Raw genomic sequence first — 23,633 nt, 5'->3', positions numbered from 1 at the left:
AGATATTCAAAAATAAAAAGTTAAAGGTTTGGATTGTGAATGAGTGCTTCACAGCTTTCTTTGTACAGCCTTTTCAGAAGAAAATTATTCTTATTTGATAACTTCCATGACGTCACTCAGCAAGCAACATCATAATTAGCTTTGAAGTTATTTACACTGCCTGCACTCCCCATGCAATGTATTCCACTCACTAACTCTCCACGTAAAAATCTACTCCTCACACCCTTCTTCACCACATCTTATACAACTTTAAGGGATAGCCCCCTCATTCTTCCCATCTTAACATCTACTCTTTTTTTTATAATTTCTTCTGTATTAATCTGATAGAATCCCTTAAATAACTTTAAAGTCAGTCTATCATATCTCCTCTTTTCATCCTATCCTTTAACGCCTGTAATCCACATTCTCTCAAATGCTCTTCATAACCAGTAATCCGGAGTCCTGATATCACTTTGGTTATTTCTCTTTGGACCCTCTAGTGTTTCGATATCACAATGAAAACTAGGTGACCAAATGTGAGCACAATACTTCCCATGTGGTCTGACCAACACCTTACATAGAAGGTAATTTTTATTGTAGCAGCAATAGAATGTACAGTCATTGCAACATGTTCCCTCGAACCACCACCACTCAGAGATCCCAAATCTCATCCACTTCTTGAAGTACAGTTCCACTAATACAGTATGTAGTCTTATATCTCTCTGTATCCCAAAGTGTAACACATTGCATTTATTAACATTAAAACTGCAACTCCACACATTTGTCCAAGCTAAAAAAGTCTATTCAAATCTTCCTGTCGAGAGTTAACATCAGTACTATTCCTGATAATTCTATCTAACTTTGCATCATTGGCAAACATTTGAAGATCCCCAGTCAATCCACATAAAATATCATTAACAAACAAGTTAAACAGTAGTGGCCCAAGAATAGAACCTTGAGATGCACCACTGGTCACCTTCCTGTTCCGAGACACAGCTCCATCATACATAACTTGCTGGTACTGTTCAGAGCCAATCTCCAATCCATCTAACTGACATAGTCTATTCCTTCTATTCCATCCATCTATCTATTCCTATTCTCTGCAGCTTGCACACTAACTTATCATGTGGTAATCCATCAAATGCTCTTGCAAAGTCCAAGAATATCACTGTATATGATTCTCCTACACATTCTTCACCTTATCGTGAAACATATGCAGATTGCTAAATCAAGACCTGTCCTTTATAAATCCATGCTGACCATCAGAGAATCTTATGTTCATCAACCCAATCCTGTATTTGATTTCTAACTAATTTTTCCAACACTTCGATCACAACTGCAAATACAGACTGGTCTATAATTGGGAACTTCTGTTGTTGAACCATGCTTGTGCAGATATTTTCCCTTCCTTCCACACCTTAGGAACTTTACCCACTGCAAGGGCATTGCTAACTCTTTTGCACATTCTTTAAAAATACATGGAGATGATCTCATGGGAGACTAATTATAGGAATATTGAATAGAAGGAGATAGTATACAGGAACAAGGAGAGCGAGTTTGTTGAACTGAGGAATAAATATCTTAAGCGGCATGGGACTGAAGCAACTAGAGATGTTTTGGATTTGGTGATAATGTCACAAGATGTAGTTGTTAATGAAATATTGACACTGTTGGCAGTTGTTGAGAGTGATTGTGAGGTACTTGTTTGGAAAGTGGTGAAACAAGAAAGGTTACTACCAAAAACATATGTCGTAAGCATAAAGTGTGGGCGATTATGTAAAGTTCTGTAGTCAACTAGCATCAATACATTAGGTAGATGAGCTGTGCAGAAGAGATGTTGGCAGTGCATGGAAATTCATAAGGCAGTATCTGGCACTAGCAATGTATAACTGTATACCATGGGTTAAGAAAGTAAATAGTGTAGGACTAAAATGGATGAACTGCAAAATCAAGCAAGCTGTGTTGGAAAAGGAAATGCTATGAAGGAGGTACAAAACAGTTGGTGGCAATTGGATCCACGAAGAGTATAAAGTGCATACTAGGAAAGTGAAAAGCATGGTACAGGAAAAAAAAAGGTGCGAGAGGAGATCAACTGGTCAGGCCAAAGTTAATTCTAGAGAATTCTGATATGTGGCAAGCAAGAGAAGGAATAAGGGGCAGGTCAACACTGGTTGATAGTCGTGGCAACAGAGTGACCATTGCAATGTATATAGTGGAATTATCACCTGAGCACTTATCAGCATAATCCATACTAGTGTAAATAATTCCATGCAATATATAGAATGGTGGAAAATATTAGGAGACTTAAAAGTGAAAGAATCAGATGTGTTTGTTGTTGATTGGATTAGATGTTAAGGCTGTGAGAATGGATGACATATTGCCATGAATTCTTGCGGAATCTGCACAACAGTTAACTATGCCCTTGACCTGGTTATTTAATGAAAGTCTTGCAGTGGGTAAAGTTCCTAAGTGGAAAGATGGCAAGATAGTACCACTTCACAAGCATGCTTCTAGGACAGAAGTTTCCAATTATATACTAGTCTGTGTAACTACAGTTATAGTCATGATGTTGGAGAGATTGGTTAGGAAGAGAATACAAGATTAGGTTGATGGGCAACAGATTTGTAAAGGGTAGGTCTTGTTTTAGCAATTTATTTGCATTTTATGAAGAGTAACAAGTGTGTTGGATAAGGAAGAATCATATTATTATTATTATTATTTCGGGCTACTCCAGGGAGTCCTTAGACTCATTGAGGGAGGCACTAAACATCATGTCCACACAACTATTCGACATTCTCACAGTATCTATCATACCTTGCCTTGAACTCGCTCACTGTCATAGCACCCACAACAGACTCTGGCAGCTTATTCCACTCATTTACCACTCTAAAAGTAAACAACCCAGCTCTAACATCCCTGCTAACCACACTCTTGCCCAGCTTCCATAGCTGTCCTCTAGTTCTCCCACCACCAGTCCTGATCTCAAAAATATACTCTGAATTAATCCTATAGAATCCTTTTAGTAATTTGAATGTCTCAATCATATCTCCCCTTTTCTGCTTATCAACTAGTTTCTGCAACCCACAAATCTTCAACCTGTTCTCATATGGTTCATTCCATAGACCTGCTATCATCTTAGTCACTCACCTCTGGATCCTCTCCACCTCCTCCCCATCAAGAAGGAACCGAGGTGACCAAATCTGGGCACAGTAGTCGAGATGAGGTCTTATCAGGGCTCGGTACAGAGGTACAATAACTTGCTTGTCTCTGCTCGTCAAGGTATTTTTCAACAACCAAGTGAGTTGATGAGCTGATTTAGCTACTTTTGCAATGTGCTCCCTAAACTTCATCTCCCTATCCACCAACACTCAATCCCTGGCCGCATCAATCTCTTGGAGTACAGTTCCACCCATGTGGTATACTGCTGCTAATCCTTTCACCCCAAAATGCATAACCTTACATTTTGTCACATTAAATTGACATCCATTCTCCTTAACCCAGAACTCCAATCTAAGTCATCCTGCAAGACTTTGACATCTTTTGCATTCACTATCGCCCTACCCAACTTTGCATCATCAGCGAACAAATGAACTGTTCCACTTAGATCCTTCCCTATATCGTTAATGAACAGATTAAACAGCAGTGATCCAAGAACAGAACCCTGTGGCACACCACTAGTCACAGGCCGTCTTTTGGACTCTACTCTTGAATAAACTACTCTTTGATATCTCTCCATCAACCACCCACCTATCCATCTCACCAACCCTATATCCATTCCCATATGTTGTAGTTTACGGATTAGAATTCCATGTGCTGGACGCTTTTGCCAGGTCCAGCAATATCACTGTAAACCCATTTCCCTTATCCAGTTCTGCCGTCACCTTGTTATAAAATTTGAGCAAGTTACTGAGGCATGATCTACCCTTCACAAAGCCATGCTGTCCCCTGTACAGTATCTCATTTTCATCAATCCATTCCTGTATTTTTCCCTCGACTACTTTCTCCAAGACCTTGACAACGACTCCTGATATGCTGATCAGTCGGTAATTTGCCACCATAGTCTTGGATCCTCCTTTATGCAGTGAAACTATTTTCCCCTCTTTCCATGCCTTCGGGACTAAACTAGACCCGAGACTCAGATTAAACAACATGGTCAAGGGCACTGATAATTCCTTAGCCGCTTCATGCAAGACCTGTGCCGGTATACCATCCAATCCCACAGATGTATTCACATTAAGGTTCTGTAATAGACTATTCACCTCCACTTCATTCATCACAATTCTCATATAAACTAATGGTTCCTTCATTTTTTCAATGTCACCACCTGGATGATATACTTTTGCAAAGTGCACACTCAGTAACTCCACTATATTGACTGGTTCAGTGACCTCCTTACCATCGTCATTCCTTAAAATCATTTTGCCATGTACAGTTTTTTTCTTGCTTGCAGCATATTGAAAGAACTGTTTGGGATTCTCTTTTGCTTGCATAGCTAGTTTCCTTTCATAATCGGCTTTTGCTGTTTTTATGCACTGATATTCTTGGACTTTGCAAAAGCAATTGATAGATTGCCACATAAGATGGTGTACAAATTGCAGATGGGAATGGATAGTATATTGGTTTGAGAGATCAGAGATTGGCACTCTGAATGATACCAACAAGTTGTGTATGATGCAGAACTTGTCAAAAAAAAAGGGGGGGGTAATGAGGGGCATGTCCCAGGGTTCTGTTCTTAGGCTCTTGCTGTTTAACTTTTTTCTAAATTTGATGTTGATATAAAGTTGGGGAGAATTATAAGTAACACTACTGATATTAATTCCCTTCAGGAAGATTTATAGATGAGATTCAAGATTTGGGAGTGATGTTGACATCAGACTGAAGTTTAAAGGGTGTACTGCAAGTGTCGCAAAGACTGCACATCATAGTGCCATTATGACATTAAGTACTCTAACGTGTAGGGATAAGGATGGGGGGGGGGAGCTGTGCCATCATATAAAGCACTTGTAAGACTACACTTAGACTACTCTGCCCAGATTTGGTCACCTGGTTTTCATTGTGATATGAAAACGATCGGAGAGGGTTCAGAGAAAGTGACTAAGACAATATCAGAACTAATTGCTGGCTATGGAGAGAGAGGTTGAAAAAATGTGGATTATAGAGTTTGGTAGATAGGAGGAAAAGAGATGACATGATAGAAATGTTTAAGTTAGTTGAGGGTTTTATTGGATTAATTCAGAGAGGATTATAAAAAGAGTAGAAGACAAAAGGAGAATAACCAGAGACCATTCCTCGAAGTTGTGTAAGAGTAGTGAAGAGGGGTAGATTTTTTTTTTTTTTTTTTTTTTTTTTTTTTTTTACATGGAGAATTGTCAGCAAATGGAATGCATTATGGGAATATGTTGTTAATGTAGGGAGTGTTAAGGCTTTTAAGATTCAATATGATATATTTGTTGTCAGTTGAATGAACTTTTCACAACGAGTCTGCTGACTCCAGGGAGGTTGTCATACTACTAATAATAATGCAGTTTGTTGGTTTTTCAGAAATTGGACAATTATCTTATTGGATAACTCAGTGAAAATCATTACTTGAATTTTGCATGTTCTAAGTTTATTGTACTACTACTTCCCACGTGTGGTCTGGTCTTTTTCTGTGTTGAAGAAAAGTTAAGCTGCATGATATACACTAGTGGCCAAAATTGTGGAAACCTTTTGGAAAAAGTGTATTTTTGAGGTTTGATGGCTCATAACACCACTTTTTTGGTGTAATAAAATAAAATTATATATCAATTGAAAGATAATTTAATCAAGAATGTAATGCAACAAAGTTTGTTCAATTATCTGTGAGCTTGAGACTAGCAGTCTCAATCTCGCAGTTGGATGCTGCTATAGATCAGGTAATGGAATAGATGATGGAGATAGTATGCATAAGCAAATAGAAGAAATGAGTGGAAGGAGGGTAATTATTATGGGAGATTTCAACTATGGTAACATGAGGAGAGGACACATGAGAGAAAGGAATTGGATTTTATGCAGTTATTAAGGGATAACTATCTGTGACAGCATGTAATGGAAAATACTAGGGGTCAGAGAGTGCTTGACCTAGAAATTGCATCTGAGAATTTGGCTGTAACAAATATGACCACGTTGCCTTGGGAGATGGCTAAAGATGTGGAATTTACAATTAAGACAGGGTACATGTGAAATTATCAGGCTGGTAAGTATGACAAGCTTAGGGGTTTGATTGGTTCAGTGCCATGGCATGTAAAACTGCAAGGGTTGGATGTTGATAGTGCATGGGAGGCCGTTAAGAAGTGTTTGCAGGAGGCAATGGCTGACTGTATACCTAGAGTCTGAATAATAAATCAAGTAGGGGTTAAATGGATGAATAACACCATTAAGCTTGAGCTGCAAAAAAAAAAAGAAACAACTGTGGAGGGAATTTAAGGAGAAAAGTGAACGGTACAAAGCACAGGCCAGAAGGGTAACGAGTATGGTAAGAAAAGCAAAAGCAGATTATGAAAGAACATTAGCCATGCAGGCTAAAGAGAATCCCAAACAGTTTTTTCAATATGTTGCAAGTAAAAGAAAAAATGTATATGGCAGAATGATTTTAAAGAATTCTGATGGTAGGGAGGTAACCGAATCAGTTGATATAGTGGAATTACTGAGCTAGCACTTTGCAAGAGTATATTATCCAGGTGGTGACATTGCAGGAATGAATGAACCAATAGCTTATACAGGAATTGTGATGAATGAAGTAGAGGTGAATAGTCTATTACAAAACCTCAATGTCAATACATTTGTGGGATTGGATGGTATACCAGCTCATGTCGTATGTGAAGCGGCTAAGAATTGTCAGTGCCCTTGAGCATTTTGTTCAATTTGAATCTCGGGTCTGGGTTAGTCCCGAGGGGGTGGAAAGAGGGTGAAAATAGTTCCACTGCATAAAGGAGGTTCCAAGACTGCTGTTGTAAATTACCGACCTATCAGCATATCAGGAATCGTTATCAAGTTCTTGGAGAAAATAATCAAGAGGAAAATACAGGATTGGATAGATGAAAATGGGATACTGTATGGGAGATAGCAAGGTTTTCTAAAGAGTAGATCATGCCTCAGTAACTTGCTCACATTTTATAACAGTGACGGCTGAACTGGATAAGGGTAATGGGTTTATAGCAATTCTACTGGACCTTGCTAAGGCCTTTGACAGGATACCACATGGAATTCTAATCAGTAAACTGCAGCATATGGGGATGGATATAGGATTGGTGCAATGGATAGGAGGGTAGTTGATGGAGAGATATCAGAGAGTGGTTTATTCAGGAGTAGAGTCCAAAATATGGCCTGTGACTAATGGTGAGCTGCAGGGTTCTGTTCTTGGAGACCACTACTGTTCAATTTGTTCATTAACGATATAGGAAAGGATCTGAGAGGAAGTGTTCATTTGTTTGCTGATGATACAAAGTTAGGTAGAGCAATAGTGAGTACACAGGATGTCAAAATTTTGTAGGATGATTTGGAGGACTGGGCTAAGGAGAATGGATGTCAATTTAATGTGGCAAAGTGTAAGGTTATGCATTTTGGGATGAAAAGATTAGCAGCAGTATATCACATTGGTGGGACCGTACTCTAGGAGATTGACGAGGCCAGAGATTTGGGAGTGTTGGTGAAATAGGGAGTTGAAGTTTATGGGGCACATCACAAAAGTGGCTAAATCAGCTCATCAAATCACTTGGTTGCTAAAAAATACTTTAACAAACAGAGACAAATAGGTTATTGTTCCTCTGTATTAAGCCTTGATAAGACCCCATCTAGACTACTGTGCCCAGATATGGGTATCAGGGTTTCTTCTTGATGGGAGGAGGTGGAGAGGATCCAGAGACGAGTGACCAAGATGATAGCAGGTCTATGGAATGAACCTTATGAGAACAGGTTGAAGATTTGTGGGCTGCATAAATTGGTTGATAGGCGGAAAAGGAGTGATATGATTGAAACATTCAAATTATTGAAGGGTTTCTATAAGATTAATTCAGAAGATATTTTTGAGAATAGGACTGGTGGTGGTAGGACTAGGGGCCATACATGGAAGCTGGTCAAGGGTGTTAGAGCTAGGTTTTTTAATTGGAGAGTGGTGAATGAGTGAAATAAGCTGCCAGAGTCTGTTGTGGGTGCCATGACTGTGAATAAGTTCAAGGCAAGGTATGATAGATACTGTGTGAATGTTGAATAGTTGTTCTTGACATGATGTTAAGGCCTCCCTCGATGAGTCTATAGACTCCTTGGAGTTGCCCGTAATAATGATAGTAATTACATTCTTGATTAAATTATCTTTCCATTGATATATAATTTTATGGTATTACTAAAAAAAGTGGTGTTATGAGCCATCAAACCTCAGAAATACACTTTTTTCAAAAGGTTTCCACAATTTTGGCCACTAGTGTAAAGCTACATTGACCATCCTTTCAAATACACAAAAAGCATTTTAAGCTTTTTCTGCACTTAGCTGTTCCACTTGTTTAGGGAATCTAAACATGTGGACTTATACAGAAAAAGAAATAAACATCTAGAAGGGAAGAGGGTTTTTGTTTTAATCTTAGGAAGTTACTGTTTGTGCATCAAAAAAGGCTGAAAGTACACATTCTGCTTGTGAATGATTCCTATTAATGTTTAGAATATCAAATGATTTAAAAAACCTACCTGCAGTTGTATGTGCTTACTGTTCCATTAAGCATATAAGGAAGTTGAAAACAAAGGAAGGTAAAAAATGTGATGAAAAAGGTTACATACAACAGAACTCCTGACACATTACATCTGTAGTAGGGAATCTACACAAACAAAAAAAAAAAAAATTGCAAATCAGTATATTTTTAATAACATAGTAAATGTAAATTTAAAATTGTGTATACCCAACAGTGCACGACTATATCAGGATATTTTATTTGCATGTAAGATGATTTATTCCCCTTTTTAATAGATGAAATTAGAAATAAGCAACCATTATATTTGCCCTAAAACATAAGCAAAATAAAATTTCGTATTATTTGATCTTGAATACTATTTTGTCTAATACCATTGCTGATGAAATAAATTTCTACAAACATCAACTGATGAGGTTTTCAATGAGGAGAAAAGCAAAATTTTCCACTCAAAATTGATTCTAACAGAAGTATTGCTCCGCTTATACTGTCTGAAATGAACTACAGCATTCAGAATTGTGGAATATTGGCTGAGAAGATAGAGAAAATGTCTTGTATGTAACCTGCAGAATTTGGTACATAGAGGTTTTATTGGAATTTATTTATTTATTTATTTATTTTTATTTTATTTTTTTTTGCATGGAAAGTAGCAGGTGATGCTTTACCTAAGAAGATGGAAAAAGCACAGGTGGTGAACGAGTTTAAGATATGGTATGGCAAATTTTGTGCCACCTAAAGATTATTATTACGTAAAACCTCCAGGGGAGTCCAAAGACTCATCGAGGGAGGGCACCTACTCGACAACTCTCCATCTCCACTATTCCAACAACTGCAACTACCTTCATTTATACCAACGCCATCAACTGCCGACCACCACTAGTATTTTCAGACAATCGCAAACATCCATGCCAACAGCAGGATTCGAACCCACAGCCTTTTGGCTGGAGAGTGGATAGGCTAACCACTCTGCCAACATCTCCCATAATGTGTGTCGTTAATCCATGAACAGATCTGGAGGGGAACCAGGCACTATCCCTAGATAGCAGAAATGTGTTGAATGTGAAATTTCCAGAAATGAAAATATGTAAAGTGACAGCAATAACTGTATCATACTGTAAGATGAACTTTATGGATGTTCATGTTAAGATGCAATTTGCCCAATATATACATGTAAAATTTGATTTTTATTACATGATATGGCAGAAGCATATTGGAAGTTTGTTGTAAAAAAATATAAAGGGAGGAAGAGGTTCAGTTGATTTTTATTATAAGATAAAATGCATTTTGCCATTTGGACACTTTTTGGAACAGATACATGTGGGCATATCATCCAAAAGTTTTGCTTTTGTTTTATTGGCTAATAAAATAGAATTTTCATAAATATTCTGAAGTTTCCTAGCAATAGTATAAATGAAAACATTTACACTCATAACAAAAAAAAGTAAGCGTTACAGAATTATAGCTTCTGATTAACTGTCATGCAGTGAAATTTCAAATAAAACAATATTTGTTTTATTTGGATATATGCTGCTGGATATATAAATATATATATCCAGCAAGTGATTTAAGAAGTTAAATATGTTAATTATTATTATTTCCCTGACCTCACTGGAGTGACAAGACTCAACTTGGGAGGTCAATAGTCTATAATATCACTCCTTAAAATCATCCACAATCTGCACATTCACCACTCTCACAGACAATGCATTCCATGCTCTTACCACTCTCCATGCAAAAAACTTCTTACCCTTTTACTCACCACTTCCAGGGATGGCTCCTTTGTCCTTACTCTGTTCCCTCATTCTACCATATGAAAAATCTCCTTGGTCTTAATCATATCCCTCCCCACCCCACAGTTTGCCTCATATCCACTGAATTCTGCAGTCCACATGCCCTCAACCTTTCCTCATAAATCATTTTACAGTTCTGACATAACGTATTTGTCTCTGCATCCTCTCCAAGGTTACTTAATCACCTTCAGATCCCAGTGACTAGATGATCTGAGTACAAATTTAGATGTGCTCAGATCCAAGCTTTATGCAAGGGACCAGCACACTTTTATCTCTTGTGGTCTATGTTCTCAACATTGACCCAATTCTTTGAGATGTCTTCACGACCTTTGCAATACGTCCTCAGAACTTCAAATCTCTATCCCCAATCACCTCAAGATCCTTTGCTTACTCTACTTCTACCAGTAGGACTCAATCAAGTGAGTATTGAGCATCCTATACTCACTTGATTAAATTTTAATCAAGTGATTAAAATTTTAAACCTTACATTTAGTTGTAATGTTTGATGTAATTACATCAAACTGAGATCCCCATTCATTTGCTCACCTTTCCAGCTTATTCATATTTATTGAAGAGCCAAAATATCAGCACTATTACTAATAACCCTCCCAAGCTTCACAGTATCTGCAAACAACTCAACATCTTGTAATCGTGTGATATCGTTGACATAAAAATTGTCAATGATATCACAAGACTGAATCTTCTAGAACTCCACTTGTAACCCTCCTACTCCCCGATACTGCTTCCCCAAATACAGAGCCAATTATTCTATTAGTCTATCAGAGCCAATTACCAATTCAATTCACTAATCTGATATCTAAACCCATCTGATGCAACTTAAAAATCAACTTGTCATGTGATACCCTGTCAAAATGCCTCAGAAAAATAATGATGGCACATGCCTTACTGCAATCCCCTGCTCTTGTTACTCTATTATAAAAAAGGTAATTGGATTGTTAAAACAAGAGCACTAACAAATCCATGCTGGCCTGCATAAATAATATTACCCTTATCTGCCCAACCCTGTACAGGGTGTTCGGGATAAATTTGACATATTTATAATTAATTATATTTTTCCGTAAGTGACATGTATTAACACACACTTCTCTTCATTTAAAAGTTTGGACCCTTCTTCATTCATATACAAGATGTCAGAAAGGATGGATAGCTGGAACCCACCTGAATCATGGAAGAGAATAACTTGTATCATGATGATTCGTGCCCGCCATCAAAATAAGGATATTACGACTGCTGCCCAATGCTCCCTGAATACAGTAAAAACAATCAGGCATGAACTAGAGACTTGCAATGGTGACTACGAGGATGTAGCAAGAAGAAAGATCCCTAGCAGACGATCTGATTGCGTTCGTACAGCAGAATTCCTCGCAAATCTGCAGGAACAGGTGTTGAAGAACCCTGGCATTGGAATTCGGGCTTTGTTCGTGGAGTTGCTAACTGTAGTCAAGCCCTGGATAACAAGGGTAGCCAATGGTAGGCCGTATGTATGGCAGCAGGATTCGGCCCCTTGCCACACCTCTGGGAAAAGTCAAAAATGGTTGTCTGAAAATTTCTACGACTTCACCAGTCCAAATGTTTGGCCTCCAAACTCCCCAGACCTTAACCCCATGGATTATTTTGTATGGGGCGCAGTTGAAAAAGACACCAATCGCACTTCCAGTAATACAAAAGCCCAGTTAATGGATAAAATTAAAACAGTTTTTGCGGCCCTTCCCAGGGAGACTGTAGCATCAGCTTGTTCGAGGTTCCGAAGCAGAATTGAAGCTGTGATCGATGCTAATGGTGGTTATTTTGAGTAAATCTTGTTGATAGTATTGTAATTAACTCTGCCTGTAATGTTTTTTGTCAATTCATTAAATTTAATAGATACAAAGAAGATTTTCTTTTTCCTTACGAAACTGTCAAATTTATCCCGAACACCCTGTATATGAGTTCTTACCAATTTCTCCGAAATCTTTAACTACAGAAGAAGAAATGCAAACAAGCATTGTTTGATACTTTCATTCTACTTCCATCCTTATGCACTTACCCTCCTTCAACTCTCTCCAGGAACTTGACCCATTACAAATGCCAAGTTAATAGCACAGTCAGTTCAATTGCACATTCCCTTAAAATATGTGAAATTCCATCTAGTCTCCCCCCCCAGCCTTATTGACATTTAACATACTCAGTATTTGGAATACATCTTCCTTCACTAACAAATCACCACGTATTGTCCTAGGAAGAAAGTTCATAAAATTATCGTTAAATTTAATGAAATTAAATAAAATTATCATTAAATAGGTCAACTATGTCATCTGCTTTGGCCACTCGATTCCCATCTTCATCCACTATCAATTTTCTTCTTACTTGCCACATAATACAAAAACTCCTTAGGATTCTCTTTGGATTGCAGTGCCAGTCTTCTTTTATATTCCAATTTTTTTCTCCTTACAGTACTAAATCACTTTCTTGCTTAAATTTTATATTCCTTACAACTGCTCTCCTCTCTTTATATGCCTTCTATACACTTATTTTTTGCAATTTCCTTTTGTCTCTAAATTGCTTTTGCTTCAATTGAGGTATACAATCTGATATTGATGTCAACTGTTTCTTAAATATCTCCCATGTACTAATGACCCTCCTCTTTCAAATTCTTTCATCCATTGCACTGCCACAAGCTGGGTTCTAAGTATATGATAATCACCTGCTTTATAATTCCACATAACTTCCTTTTGATACCTCCATAAGCTTATTCATCCTTCTAATTAGGACATACTCACCAACAAGGAGCAAGTATGTCATCTTAGTCACAATCAGATCTTCTGATGCTGCGACCAAATCCAAAACTCTTGATCGTGATGTTCCCTCCATTAGATGCTGCCTAAGACAGTTGTCCTTCAAAAAAATCCAAAATTCAGTTCCTTTATTACTGCATGATGTCTTTTCTGCCCAGTTTATATCATTATAAATGAGGTTCCCCAAAATTATTGCTCACTTTGAACTTGCCTAAACATTTCCTGCTCACTGTCTGTAGCAACATCCTGCTGAATATCTCATCTTATAATCATCTTTCTCGCACAATACGTTATTTCCACTGAGATTTTCTTCCCTGAGAGAGCAAAATTCATTTATCACAAATAATACTCCACCACATTTAACTTCCCTATCCTGCTAAAATATGCTATACCCTTTGATTTTTATCCCTGTTAGAATATCATCCTCAGTTAACTAAGTTTCACTGATACCAATAGCTTTGGAGAGATTGATTCAATGCCACAAACTCATTACCTTTATTCCTAATGCTCATAGCATTTGTATACAGAAATGCCCAATGTATTGGTCGAGATCTATTATGACTCCCCTCAAGTCACTATCCTCACGAGGCCATTCTAGTTTCCCTGTCCTGAAACACTCCCTTGCTCAGAAAATGTCTAAAGGTGTGCACACCCTTCTGCATTCAAATGTACTCCATCTCTTGCATGCAGCTCTCTTCTATCCTCAAAACATACCCCACATATTCTAGACCTCTTTTCCTGCACATTCTCACTATCATCTTATTCATCATTGCTGCTCTTCTCCTCCACTCCATATTATGATATGGGCAACACTTACCATCTTTCCTTAGACACATTTCTACTGCACTATGTCCAGCATCAACCTCAAATCTCATGCTATGTGATTCACCTCTCAATCATTACTATCACCTTCACACTTTCAAGCAAGCACTTCTCTGCATACCCCAAATTATCAAATCTCCATACATGACACTCCAAACAGATTCATTTGTCCTTCTCTTGCTGGCATCCCTGATGGCTTCCAATCTCTCTCCTCTACTCTTCTTCCTCCTCCCTCTCACCTCTATCCCTTGATTCCACACTTGTCTTTCTGCAATTTCTTCTTTCCACTGTGTCTCATTCTCTTGCCTTTCTCCCTTGCTCCTCTCTGATGCCATTCTCTTACATTTACTCTCATTCCTCTCGCACTAGCCAACCTCTATATCCTCCCAAGATCTTTATTCACCCCCACAACTCGGTCTTCATTTCTTCCATCTCATTTCTCAGAGTTCTATTTCTCTCTCTCTCTCCACACATTCCGCTTTCAGTTGACATTACATGATAACTCCAAGGACTCATCTTGGGAGGGAAGGCACATCACACAATCCATTGTCTACTACTTGATCCCAATCACACACAGAGATTGTGGCAATCCACAGAACACAGACCAGTATAGATCTAGAATGGGACCACAATCCTCTTAAGTCCATGATCAGACTACATCAGGATTACTGTACAGATCTGGTGACCAGGATTTGAAAGTGATGAAGCAAGTATGGGTAACAATTATTATATATCTTTACTACAGAATGTTAAGTATGAGGACAGACTGAGGGCATTCAAATCATATCTAGTTGTTTGCTGATGACACTAAATTGGAGAGAGAGAGAAATTTTAAACAAAAGTGATGTTGAGATATTGCAGAATCCTTTGATAATGTGTATAATCTTTTTAAATAGACTGACATTATGGGAAAACTAATGTAGTTCAGTGTTGGCAAAGTGTAATGTTATGCATGTTTAGAGACGGGGGGGGGGGGGGGGGATTGCAAAATTTATATTCCATTGATGAGATGCGCTGCAAGAAATTTGAAGATAGATTTTGGAACAAGGTGATGGTAGGACAGCCAGTTGAAGTTCAGAGGACACAGTACAAAAGCAGGCAATTACATAAATGGTCACTTGGATGTTGAAAATGCACAAACAAGGATAAGTGATTATCTTTTATTTATAAGATTGATACAATATAACTGCATATGGACTACGTGCTCAGATTTACATGGGTGGTCTGAAAAGTTCTCGCCTCGACCATAGATGGCAACACTATTGGCAAGATTTTTTTTCTTTCTAAGTTGGTACATCTGTCATAAGCATCCATGTGAAATTGCAAGTCATTCTATACAGCTGTCTGAAGCAAAAGTGCCTTGAAATGGATAAAATCGAGTATCTTATGGTTATAAAATTCTTTGTAAAAGAAGGTTTAACGCCAAAAGAAATTCATTTGAAGTAAATAAAAGTTTATGGGCACTCTTCTCCTTCGTTTTTGACAATTAAGAAATGGACTGCCGAGTTTAAACATGACCGTACCAGCCTTGAAGATGATCCACATGAAGGACGCCCAAAAAGTGTAACAACACCAGAAATCATTGAGCAGTCAGTCTTTGGACTCCATGGAGATGCTTGGTTAATAATAATTCTTGGTTTCTATTTAGCTGCCAAGAAGTATTAAGTGAGCTCACAATTGTTGTCTGATTTGTGCAAGCCTTTAATCCAAACACTTGATCAATGATTTCTGGTGTTGTTACACTTTTTGGTATTATTTGCGATATGGTATTGGATGACTGGCAAGTCAAAGTGCGTGAAATTGCTGAGACTATAGGCATTTCAAAAGAACATGTAGGATATATTTTTCATGAAGAATTGCAAATGAAAAAAGTTTTGCACAAGATGGGTGCCGCACTTGCTCAGATCAACAGTGCTTGGAGTGTTTTAACAAGAATAAAACCGATTTTGTGCATCAATTTATTACTGTGGATGAGACTTGGATTCCAAGTCTCATCCACATTATCATTCACCAGAATCCAAACGGCGAACAGAAGCCAGCTGTTCAGCACCAAAGAAGACATTGGTTCTATCAGCAGAAAAAGGTCATGGCATCTGTGTTTTGGGATGCAAAAGGCATTTTGTTTATTAATTATCTTGAAAAGGATAAAACAATAACCGGGGAATATTATTCCAATCTTTTAACCAGACTAGACGAAAAAAGAACACTGGTTTGCAGAAGAAAAAAAAAAAATCATCTTTCATCAGGACAATTCACCTGCCCACAGAAGGTGTTTCTGGCAATGGGAAAATTAAGGGGTCTGCACTATGAAGTGTTGGAACATCCATCCTATTCCCCAGATTTGGCTCCCTCTGATTTCTATCTCTTCCCAAAACTAAAAATCTTCCTCATTGGTCGAAGTTTTTCTTTGAATCAAGAGGTGATTGCAGCTGTAGAGAGGTATTTTGCAGATCTTACTGAGAACCACTACAGGGATTGGATAATCGCGTGGGGCATTGCTGGAATGAATGTATTAGTCTTAAGGGAGATTATGTTGAAAAATAAAAATAATTTTGAAATTATAAATTCGTTTTTTCATTGTTAGGCTGAGAACTTTTTAGATCACCCTCTTAGTTGCTGTGGATTTTTTTTTTTTTTGGGAGACAGGGAATTCAAAAAAAAAAAAGGTAGGTAACCAGATGGTTTACAAGAATATTATGTATAAAGATAGACTGAAGATTTGCAGATTGCAGAAAGTGTTTGATAAACTTAAGTGAGAATGATAGAAATATATGGTACAGGATAAATGAATAATTTTTTTTGTTAAAATAAGACAAAAGGGCAGGGACATGACCCCTGCAAGTTCAGCAATTAAATGAGTAGAATCTATTACCACAGGTCATGAGTGCTGTGTCAGCGAATGAGTTTACGGAGAGATATGTTAGGCAAATACATAGTGGTTAGTGCAGGCTTCTTGCAATCAGTCTTTGGACTCCATTGAGATGCTTGGTTAATAATAATTCTTGGTTTCTATTTAGCTGCCAAGAAGTATTAAGTGAACTCACAATTGTCTGATTTGTGCAAGCCTTTAATCCAAACACTAAATGAACAAAAAGAAAGTAACAATAGATACCTCTGAGTATCTTTTTTTAGTATTAAATTAAGTCACCACATGCTAAAAAGGTTCCACAAGGTCCACTGCACTTGATTAATTTTTAAAACTGGAAGTTTCACACCACAAAATACTACTTTATTAGAATAATTTGATTCTTTCTTAAATTTGTTTAAATGCAATGCTGGATGAGACCAGGTGGTCCCATTCTTAACTTTATTTTAAGGTGATATATGCTGAACTTCCTTACCAAATTTTGGATTGTCTTTTTCCATCTAACTAACTTCATTCCTTATTCAAACCAAGAGCACTGAAAAGAAAATAATCCATATAAAGTTTGCTGAATCCACAAAATCTGAAATGCTTTAGAAACAAATTAAAGCTAGTATATGGCAATTCAATTACTTGCATCAGAAACATTGCTGTGGCTGAATACAGAATAAAAACATTTCATTTGGATTATTTATGTGGGCATTCTGTATTCATTATGCATGGATATTAGGCATACTGGATTCAGCTAGTAACTGAACAGTAAAAATTGAAAGTTTTTCTACTTGGTTACAATGTATATTATACTTTTGACAAGAAATTATACTCTTATTTCAATAGTATACCTAGGCATAAGAATGAACATGAAATAACTTCATGACCAGTCTGCAGAAGTTGTTGGCTTCACATCAGGTGCTTTAATATCTCATGTGAATTTCAACCTTTGAGTCATCAGTGGAAGTCAGATCCAAGAAGATATACCAAGGTTAAATTAATGCATAAGTCATTTTTCATATCATGGGAAAATATCAAGTAATAAAAAAAAAAAATAAATAAAAAAAAAAGTGAATACATTAAGAGTTGTGGAAGATTGATGAAGTCAGTCTATATCTACAAGTATACTAGTTGTGAAGTTACTTCACAACTATGCTTGAATTTCAGAATAGGATGAAAACAAGAATATAAATTTCTGGTCAAGTGCTTTGTAACTAAGCTGAAAAACTTTTCCACAACTATATCATCTAGAGTATTTAATAAGATGATGCACCTTTTTGCTATATACAGAAAATATGACTTTTGCATTGATTTAGATTTAACCTTGGTATATCTTCAAAGGTCTGGCTCCTATTTGATGTAATAAGAGCCAGATGATTTAATAATGTTCATCTTTGGGTTTGCTTCCTGGGAAATAGTGGTTCTGTTCAGTAATGTTTTTATATTGATGTAAAGTCAACAGCCTCTATAAGTAGACTAGTCATGCAGTTACTTCACAACTGTGCTTACACTTTGGTGTAAAATAAAAACAAGAATATAATAATTTCTTGTCATGTATAATATGACAGTAAAACTGTTTTTCATATTATAATAAAATCTTTAATGTTTTACTGTACTTGAAACCTCAAGATGTCTTTTTTTACAACTAAAATTTGTATTCTGCTATATGAATGTTTCATGAAGTTTAAATGATCTTGAAATTAACAACACATCCTGGTAATGCATTCCATTCACTGACAATTCTCCATGAAAAAAAAATCTACTCCTCACACCCTTCACACAACTTTCAGGAATGACCTCTGGTTCTTCCCTTCTACTCTTTTCATAATCCCCTCTGGATTAATCTGATAAAATCCTCTCACTAACTTAAATGTCTCTATCCTCCTCTTATCCACTAAACTCTGCAATCCACATTTCCTCAACCTCTCCATAGCTAGCATTCCAAAGTCCTGACATTGTCTTAGTCACTTGTCTCTGAACCCTCCGCAATGTCTCCACATCACATTGAAGACCAGATCTGAGCACAATAGTCCAAGTGTGGTCTGACCAGTGCCTTATACAGTGGCATAACCACTAATTATAATAATACAAAAACAACATCATGGGAAATGTTTGTAGGAAGTCCTGAACAAGAAATAGTGCTGAACACATGAAAATGAAATTACATAGCTCAGAAGTAGTACAGATAGCACAGGATAATTATTATAAAATGATTATTTCTTTATATGTTCATTGTCTAGTTATCAATATAATAAAAAAAGATGCATTTCACAATAACATTCTTGTTATTGTGAAATGCCATCCAGCAATGATATTATCATAGCAATTGATCCCCAACTATTTTTGGCTTACCTACTGTGGACACTATCATCACATCTGTATCATATACTTCTGCATCATTTAGCTAATATAAATAGACAAACCAAAAAACTGAGTAGTCTTAAAAAATTTCAGTAAATTCAAATCCTATTCATTGAATTCCATCCATGCAGCCCAGATTTATTGCTTTGTGTCATTTCTAAATTTTTTCACCTGCAAATGGTCTGGTCTGACTGAAAGATTGAAAATACAGCAAAAAATTTGAATGGATTCTAAATTTTATTAAATGCTATTCAGTCCGAACTCTTTCTTTGTACCATTTCAAAAATGTTTTAGCCATTCAAATAGTCCAATTGAAACAGAAGTTGAGTTAACATTTATATATAAATAAAAAATACCAAAAAATGTGCAATCTGCTCAGCCAGAGCAGAATTGTTATATTCATAGATGGACAAAATGAATTTGATAGGTTCCTAAGCATTTTTGAAATACTGTTGAAATAAAATTTACAATTCCATTTTTTTTTTTTTCATTAACCAAAATACACATATCTCCGAGGAAGAATAGAAATGGATTACATACATGAAAAAATAAATTATTCACATCTGAAAATATTACTTCACAGCTCTAAAGAGTCCAAGATCTCAATGCAAGATGACAATCCATTCCACACAGCCAGCTACCTGTGTGGTAGCTGGCTGTGTACTACTTAATCCCCCATCTACATACAGTGCCATTCTATTCTACACCACTGTCTATCATGTACACAATACCATCATCTGCTGCTCACTAGTAGCATTTCTGGGTGGTTGAGTGGTTAGCATGCCTGCTCTCCAACCAACAGGCTATGGATGTTTGATTGTCTTTAAGTGGGACATGAATTTAATCAACCTAGTGAGAGAGCACTCCCACTTAATGGAGGCCTAAAGTGGCTAGAAAAGCTCAATATTTGGTCTCTAGAGCAAGGTTTCTGGACTGTAAAAAAAGTAAAACACCAAAAAATATTAAATAATTTCTAAAAAAAAAAAATTCCTTAGCCCACACATAGTACAAATGTATTATAGTATTACAGAAAACCATTCTGTGAGAGCTACATTAAAAAAGCTCAAAGATTCCTCTCGTTATCTGTGAGAATTGAAACTCTGGTCTTTTACGATCTAAGGGTGCAATATCCATTCGTTCTTCTGCTTGGGCTAGAGGCACTTAGTATGAATAAATATTTTCCTTCTTTTTTTCACATAAGTAATCCATTTTACTCTATCATAGCATTTGTAGACAGTTTTGATCAGACCATATCTAGATATCAGATTTGGTTACCAGATTTTGGAGACAAATTTAATACAATAATATTCTATAAAGGAATGTTACTGTGTGTGTGTGTATAATATATATATATATATAGAGAGAGAGAGAGAGAGAATAAATTATAGAGCTTGCCAGACAGATACTGTATGAAGATTTTTCACTAGGTAGCAAGAGTATTATTTCTGGAAGCTATCATAAGAAGATTAATGAATAAGAAAGATTTTTGCATAAAGAATAAAAAGCAAATTACATTTCACTGAAAGGGAAGTAAATTTAAGATAGTAATATATACTTAGGAGTAGATCTCACTCCAAAGCTCACTACTATTAGGGGCACAAATGGTCTGGTAATACTTCTCTCCTACCCAAGCCCACCTTCTTGCACAGTGGCTATTTTCATAAACAAGCCTTTGAAAAGTATTTTTGCCCCAATACAGTTCCACCAACTAAGGAAGGTATGCATTTAGAGAAGCAATATTCCTACCTCCATTCTTACATGTAGAACGGTGATACTCTATGGACCTAGAATAGCCTGGAGAACTGCTTTACTCCAGAGGATACACAATTCCTCAGGCTAGCCACTAGATAACAAACAGGACTGATCCTGATTTCAGGATTTTTTTTTCTTTAGTTCAAATAGCCAGTCAGTAACATAGTCTTCCTTGGGGACTATAGTGTCACCAGCTCAAACTGACTTCACTTCAGTTCCAGTGAATAAACTATAGCACATTGCCTAGTTATTTATTTGCTGTTAGCAATAATCTAATTGTCTTTCAGATCAAAAGATAATCCTCACCATCGTCCAAATACTCTTGATCTCTCTAGTTCTCTTTACAGAAGCATTTTGTATGTCATCAGTCCTTTGTAACTAAGACCACAACCTCATCCAAGTTTCCTTTTCTACAGAAACCACCTTTGCCCAGCCATTCTCAAGTCTTGGATATTACAGTGGTACGAAGCAAGATAATTTGATTTTCTACTTTTTCTTTAAAGTTAGTAAAAGTGAAAAACTGATAATTCTTGCCACAATGAAAGCTTTCATCCCTCCTCCCATGTAAGAAGGGAGTATATTACAAGTGACAAGAATTCCAGCTTTGCATGAGGCCTACAGTGCAGTTTCAAATTAGCTACAAAAATACCAAATAAATCTGAATGCAAAAGATCTTTCCTGATTAGACAGACTTTTTGAATCAAGCCTTCTGAACCCCCTGCAAAGCCACTGAGTGCAACTTTGCCTCTTTAGTGTTTCATCCAGATGGCATCATCACATCACCCAAACAAAGTGAATGTTCTACCATCATTCTGCCTTCATCTGCATAGATGACAAAGAAAATCATCTCCACTATAACAGAGACAGCTCACAGGATGCCTTGTCTTGTCATAAACAAATCAGAAGAACACAAAATACCTTATCCTGAGAGTATCCTCTTCCCCTCAATTACTCCAAACTTGTTTCAAGGGTTACATGGTGGCCAGCATTTATTTTTTCTCACCAAAGGTCAGGCTAGCGTACATAGTTAACAAAGTAGTTAGATTTAGCGTACTTACGTCATGTATGCTCGTCTTGGTAATATATTTTTCTGATGATGACTTGATATAGAGGTAAAAATGTCGTGTTATTTTCTTAATTGTAAGTAAAATAATTCCTCCAACATGTGTTTTTGTCTCCATAAAATTCTACAGTGAGTACTCCAAACTTGCATCCCAAAATTAACACTTATCTGCCCTACAACATGAAAAAACAATTCTGTATTCAGCCATTCAAAAAAGTTAGCCATCAAACTATCATTCCATTGCCCATTACTGTTGAGGCAAGACTTCAACAGTTAATTTGTTCACCAGTTAGAGGGGCCTTCCAATTAATTAATCAATGACTACCAATATGGATTCTACCATAATTCTGCAAAAAATGGTAAAAAAATGTGACTGAGGTCTGAACAGAGACCTACTTGCCAAAAAGTATCTTATGGTCTGCCTTCCATTCTTTGGAATTGTTTTTATACTGTATATTAACCTGCTAAGTTGCAAATAATTCTTGTTGAAATTAAAGCTTTCATCCCATATAATCTAACAATCACCTCATTTCTTGGCTTTTCAAAGTGTGCCAAGGCAACTTAAAAAAAAAAAATGGGTACATTACATTCCTGTTACATCACCATCATGTGTATCAAAAAACTGGCAAAAATAGGAATCTGTTGACATATTTCTTAAAATTTGAAAGTTGTCTTGGAGAAAAATGATGCAAAGAATGATGTTCCAAAGAAAACAGATAGAATGAAAGAGGATAGGTAGTTAGTTCAGTAAGTCTAAATCTGGATGGTAGAGGGATATTGATTAGCAGCTGTTTGCATTAAGGATGCTTAAAGAAAGTAGAGGAATGATGGTAGCCAGTTTCGGGGACTGACTGGTCCATTGGAATGGTCATCAGATTGCTCTCTTCTGCATATAAGTCTAAATCTGGATAGTAGAAGGATATTGATTAGCAGCTGTTTGCATTAAGGATGCTTAAAGAAAGTAGAGGAATGATGGTAGCCAGTTTCGGGGACTGACTGGTCCATTGGAATGGTCATCAGATTGCTCTCTTCTGCATATATCAAGCAGATGTTTTTGGTAAATTACCATAAATGCACAAGCAGTACTAGTGGCCTGATTTGTATAATGTTATTAGCTATGCGAATGAATAGCATCTTGAGCAGAAAAGAACAATTTGGAATGAATTTGCAAGGAAAAGAATAAATATTAGCCTGAAAAGAGAAATCTCATCTTGTCTGGAGATCTGAGAGTGTTATCAAAAATGTAAAAAGGAAAGCGAAATATGATCTGAGCAAATAAGACGGGACTGCATTTTGGTAACAGTTAAGTTAACAAGGTAATCTTAAAGCTTAAATGATTCTGCATTGTAAGGTTTATCAAATTAAGAGTAATCAGATTGTAGAAAGATCCAAGAAAAGCATTTACTTAATGACCAGAGGATATTGGTGACCCAATTGCAAAAGGATAATAAGACAGATCATAAGATGGTAGATCTTTCTGTCAGACTCATATATCCTGGGAATATCAAGAGCAAACATGAA

The 23,633-nt window shown here is 36.7% G+C and overlaps 1 protein-coding gene across 11 annotated transcripts in view; it reads right to left on the bottom strand.

Moving 5' to 3' along the window:
• LOC150098904 (galactosylceramide sulfotransferase-like) overlaps positions 1–23,633 on the bottom strand; it is a 188,048-nt gene that overhangs the window by 9,578 nt on the left and 154,837 nt on the right. For 9 of the 11 annotated variants that reach the window (XM_090404941.1, XM_090404935.1, XM_090404933.1 and 6 more), the window contains 2 exons: positions 17,424–17,483; positions 8,677–8,804 (listed from right to left, as the gene is read on the bottom strand). In XM_090404941.1, the coding sequence (XP_090261067.1) occupies positions 8,677–8,804; positions 17,424–17,462 (167 nt within the window). In that variant the 5' untranslated portion in view covers positions 17,463–17,483. Of the gene's footprint in view, positions 1–8,676; positions 8,805–17,423; positions 17,484–17,787; positions 17,843–19,288; positions 19,312–23,633 lie in introns of those variants that run through there. The other 2 variants (XM_090404938.1, XM_090404937.1) reach the window with 2 other exon arrangements.

The sequence above is a fragment of the Typopeltis vanoorti genome, chromosome 15 (assembly GCF_054136105.1).
Source record: "Typopeltis vanoorti isolate ZY-2024b chromosome 15, IOZ_Tvanoo_1.0, whole genome shotgun sequence".
NCBI classification, from domain to species: domain Eukaryota; kingdom Metazoa; phylum Arthropoda; class Arachnida; order Uropygi; family Thelyphonidae; genus Typopeltis; species Typopeltis vanoorti.
The sequence above is the reverse complement of the archived record's forward strand: the minus strand, read 5'-3'. Positions and strand labels throughout refer to the sequence as shown.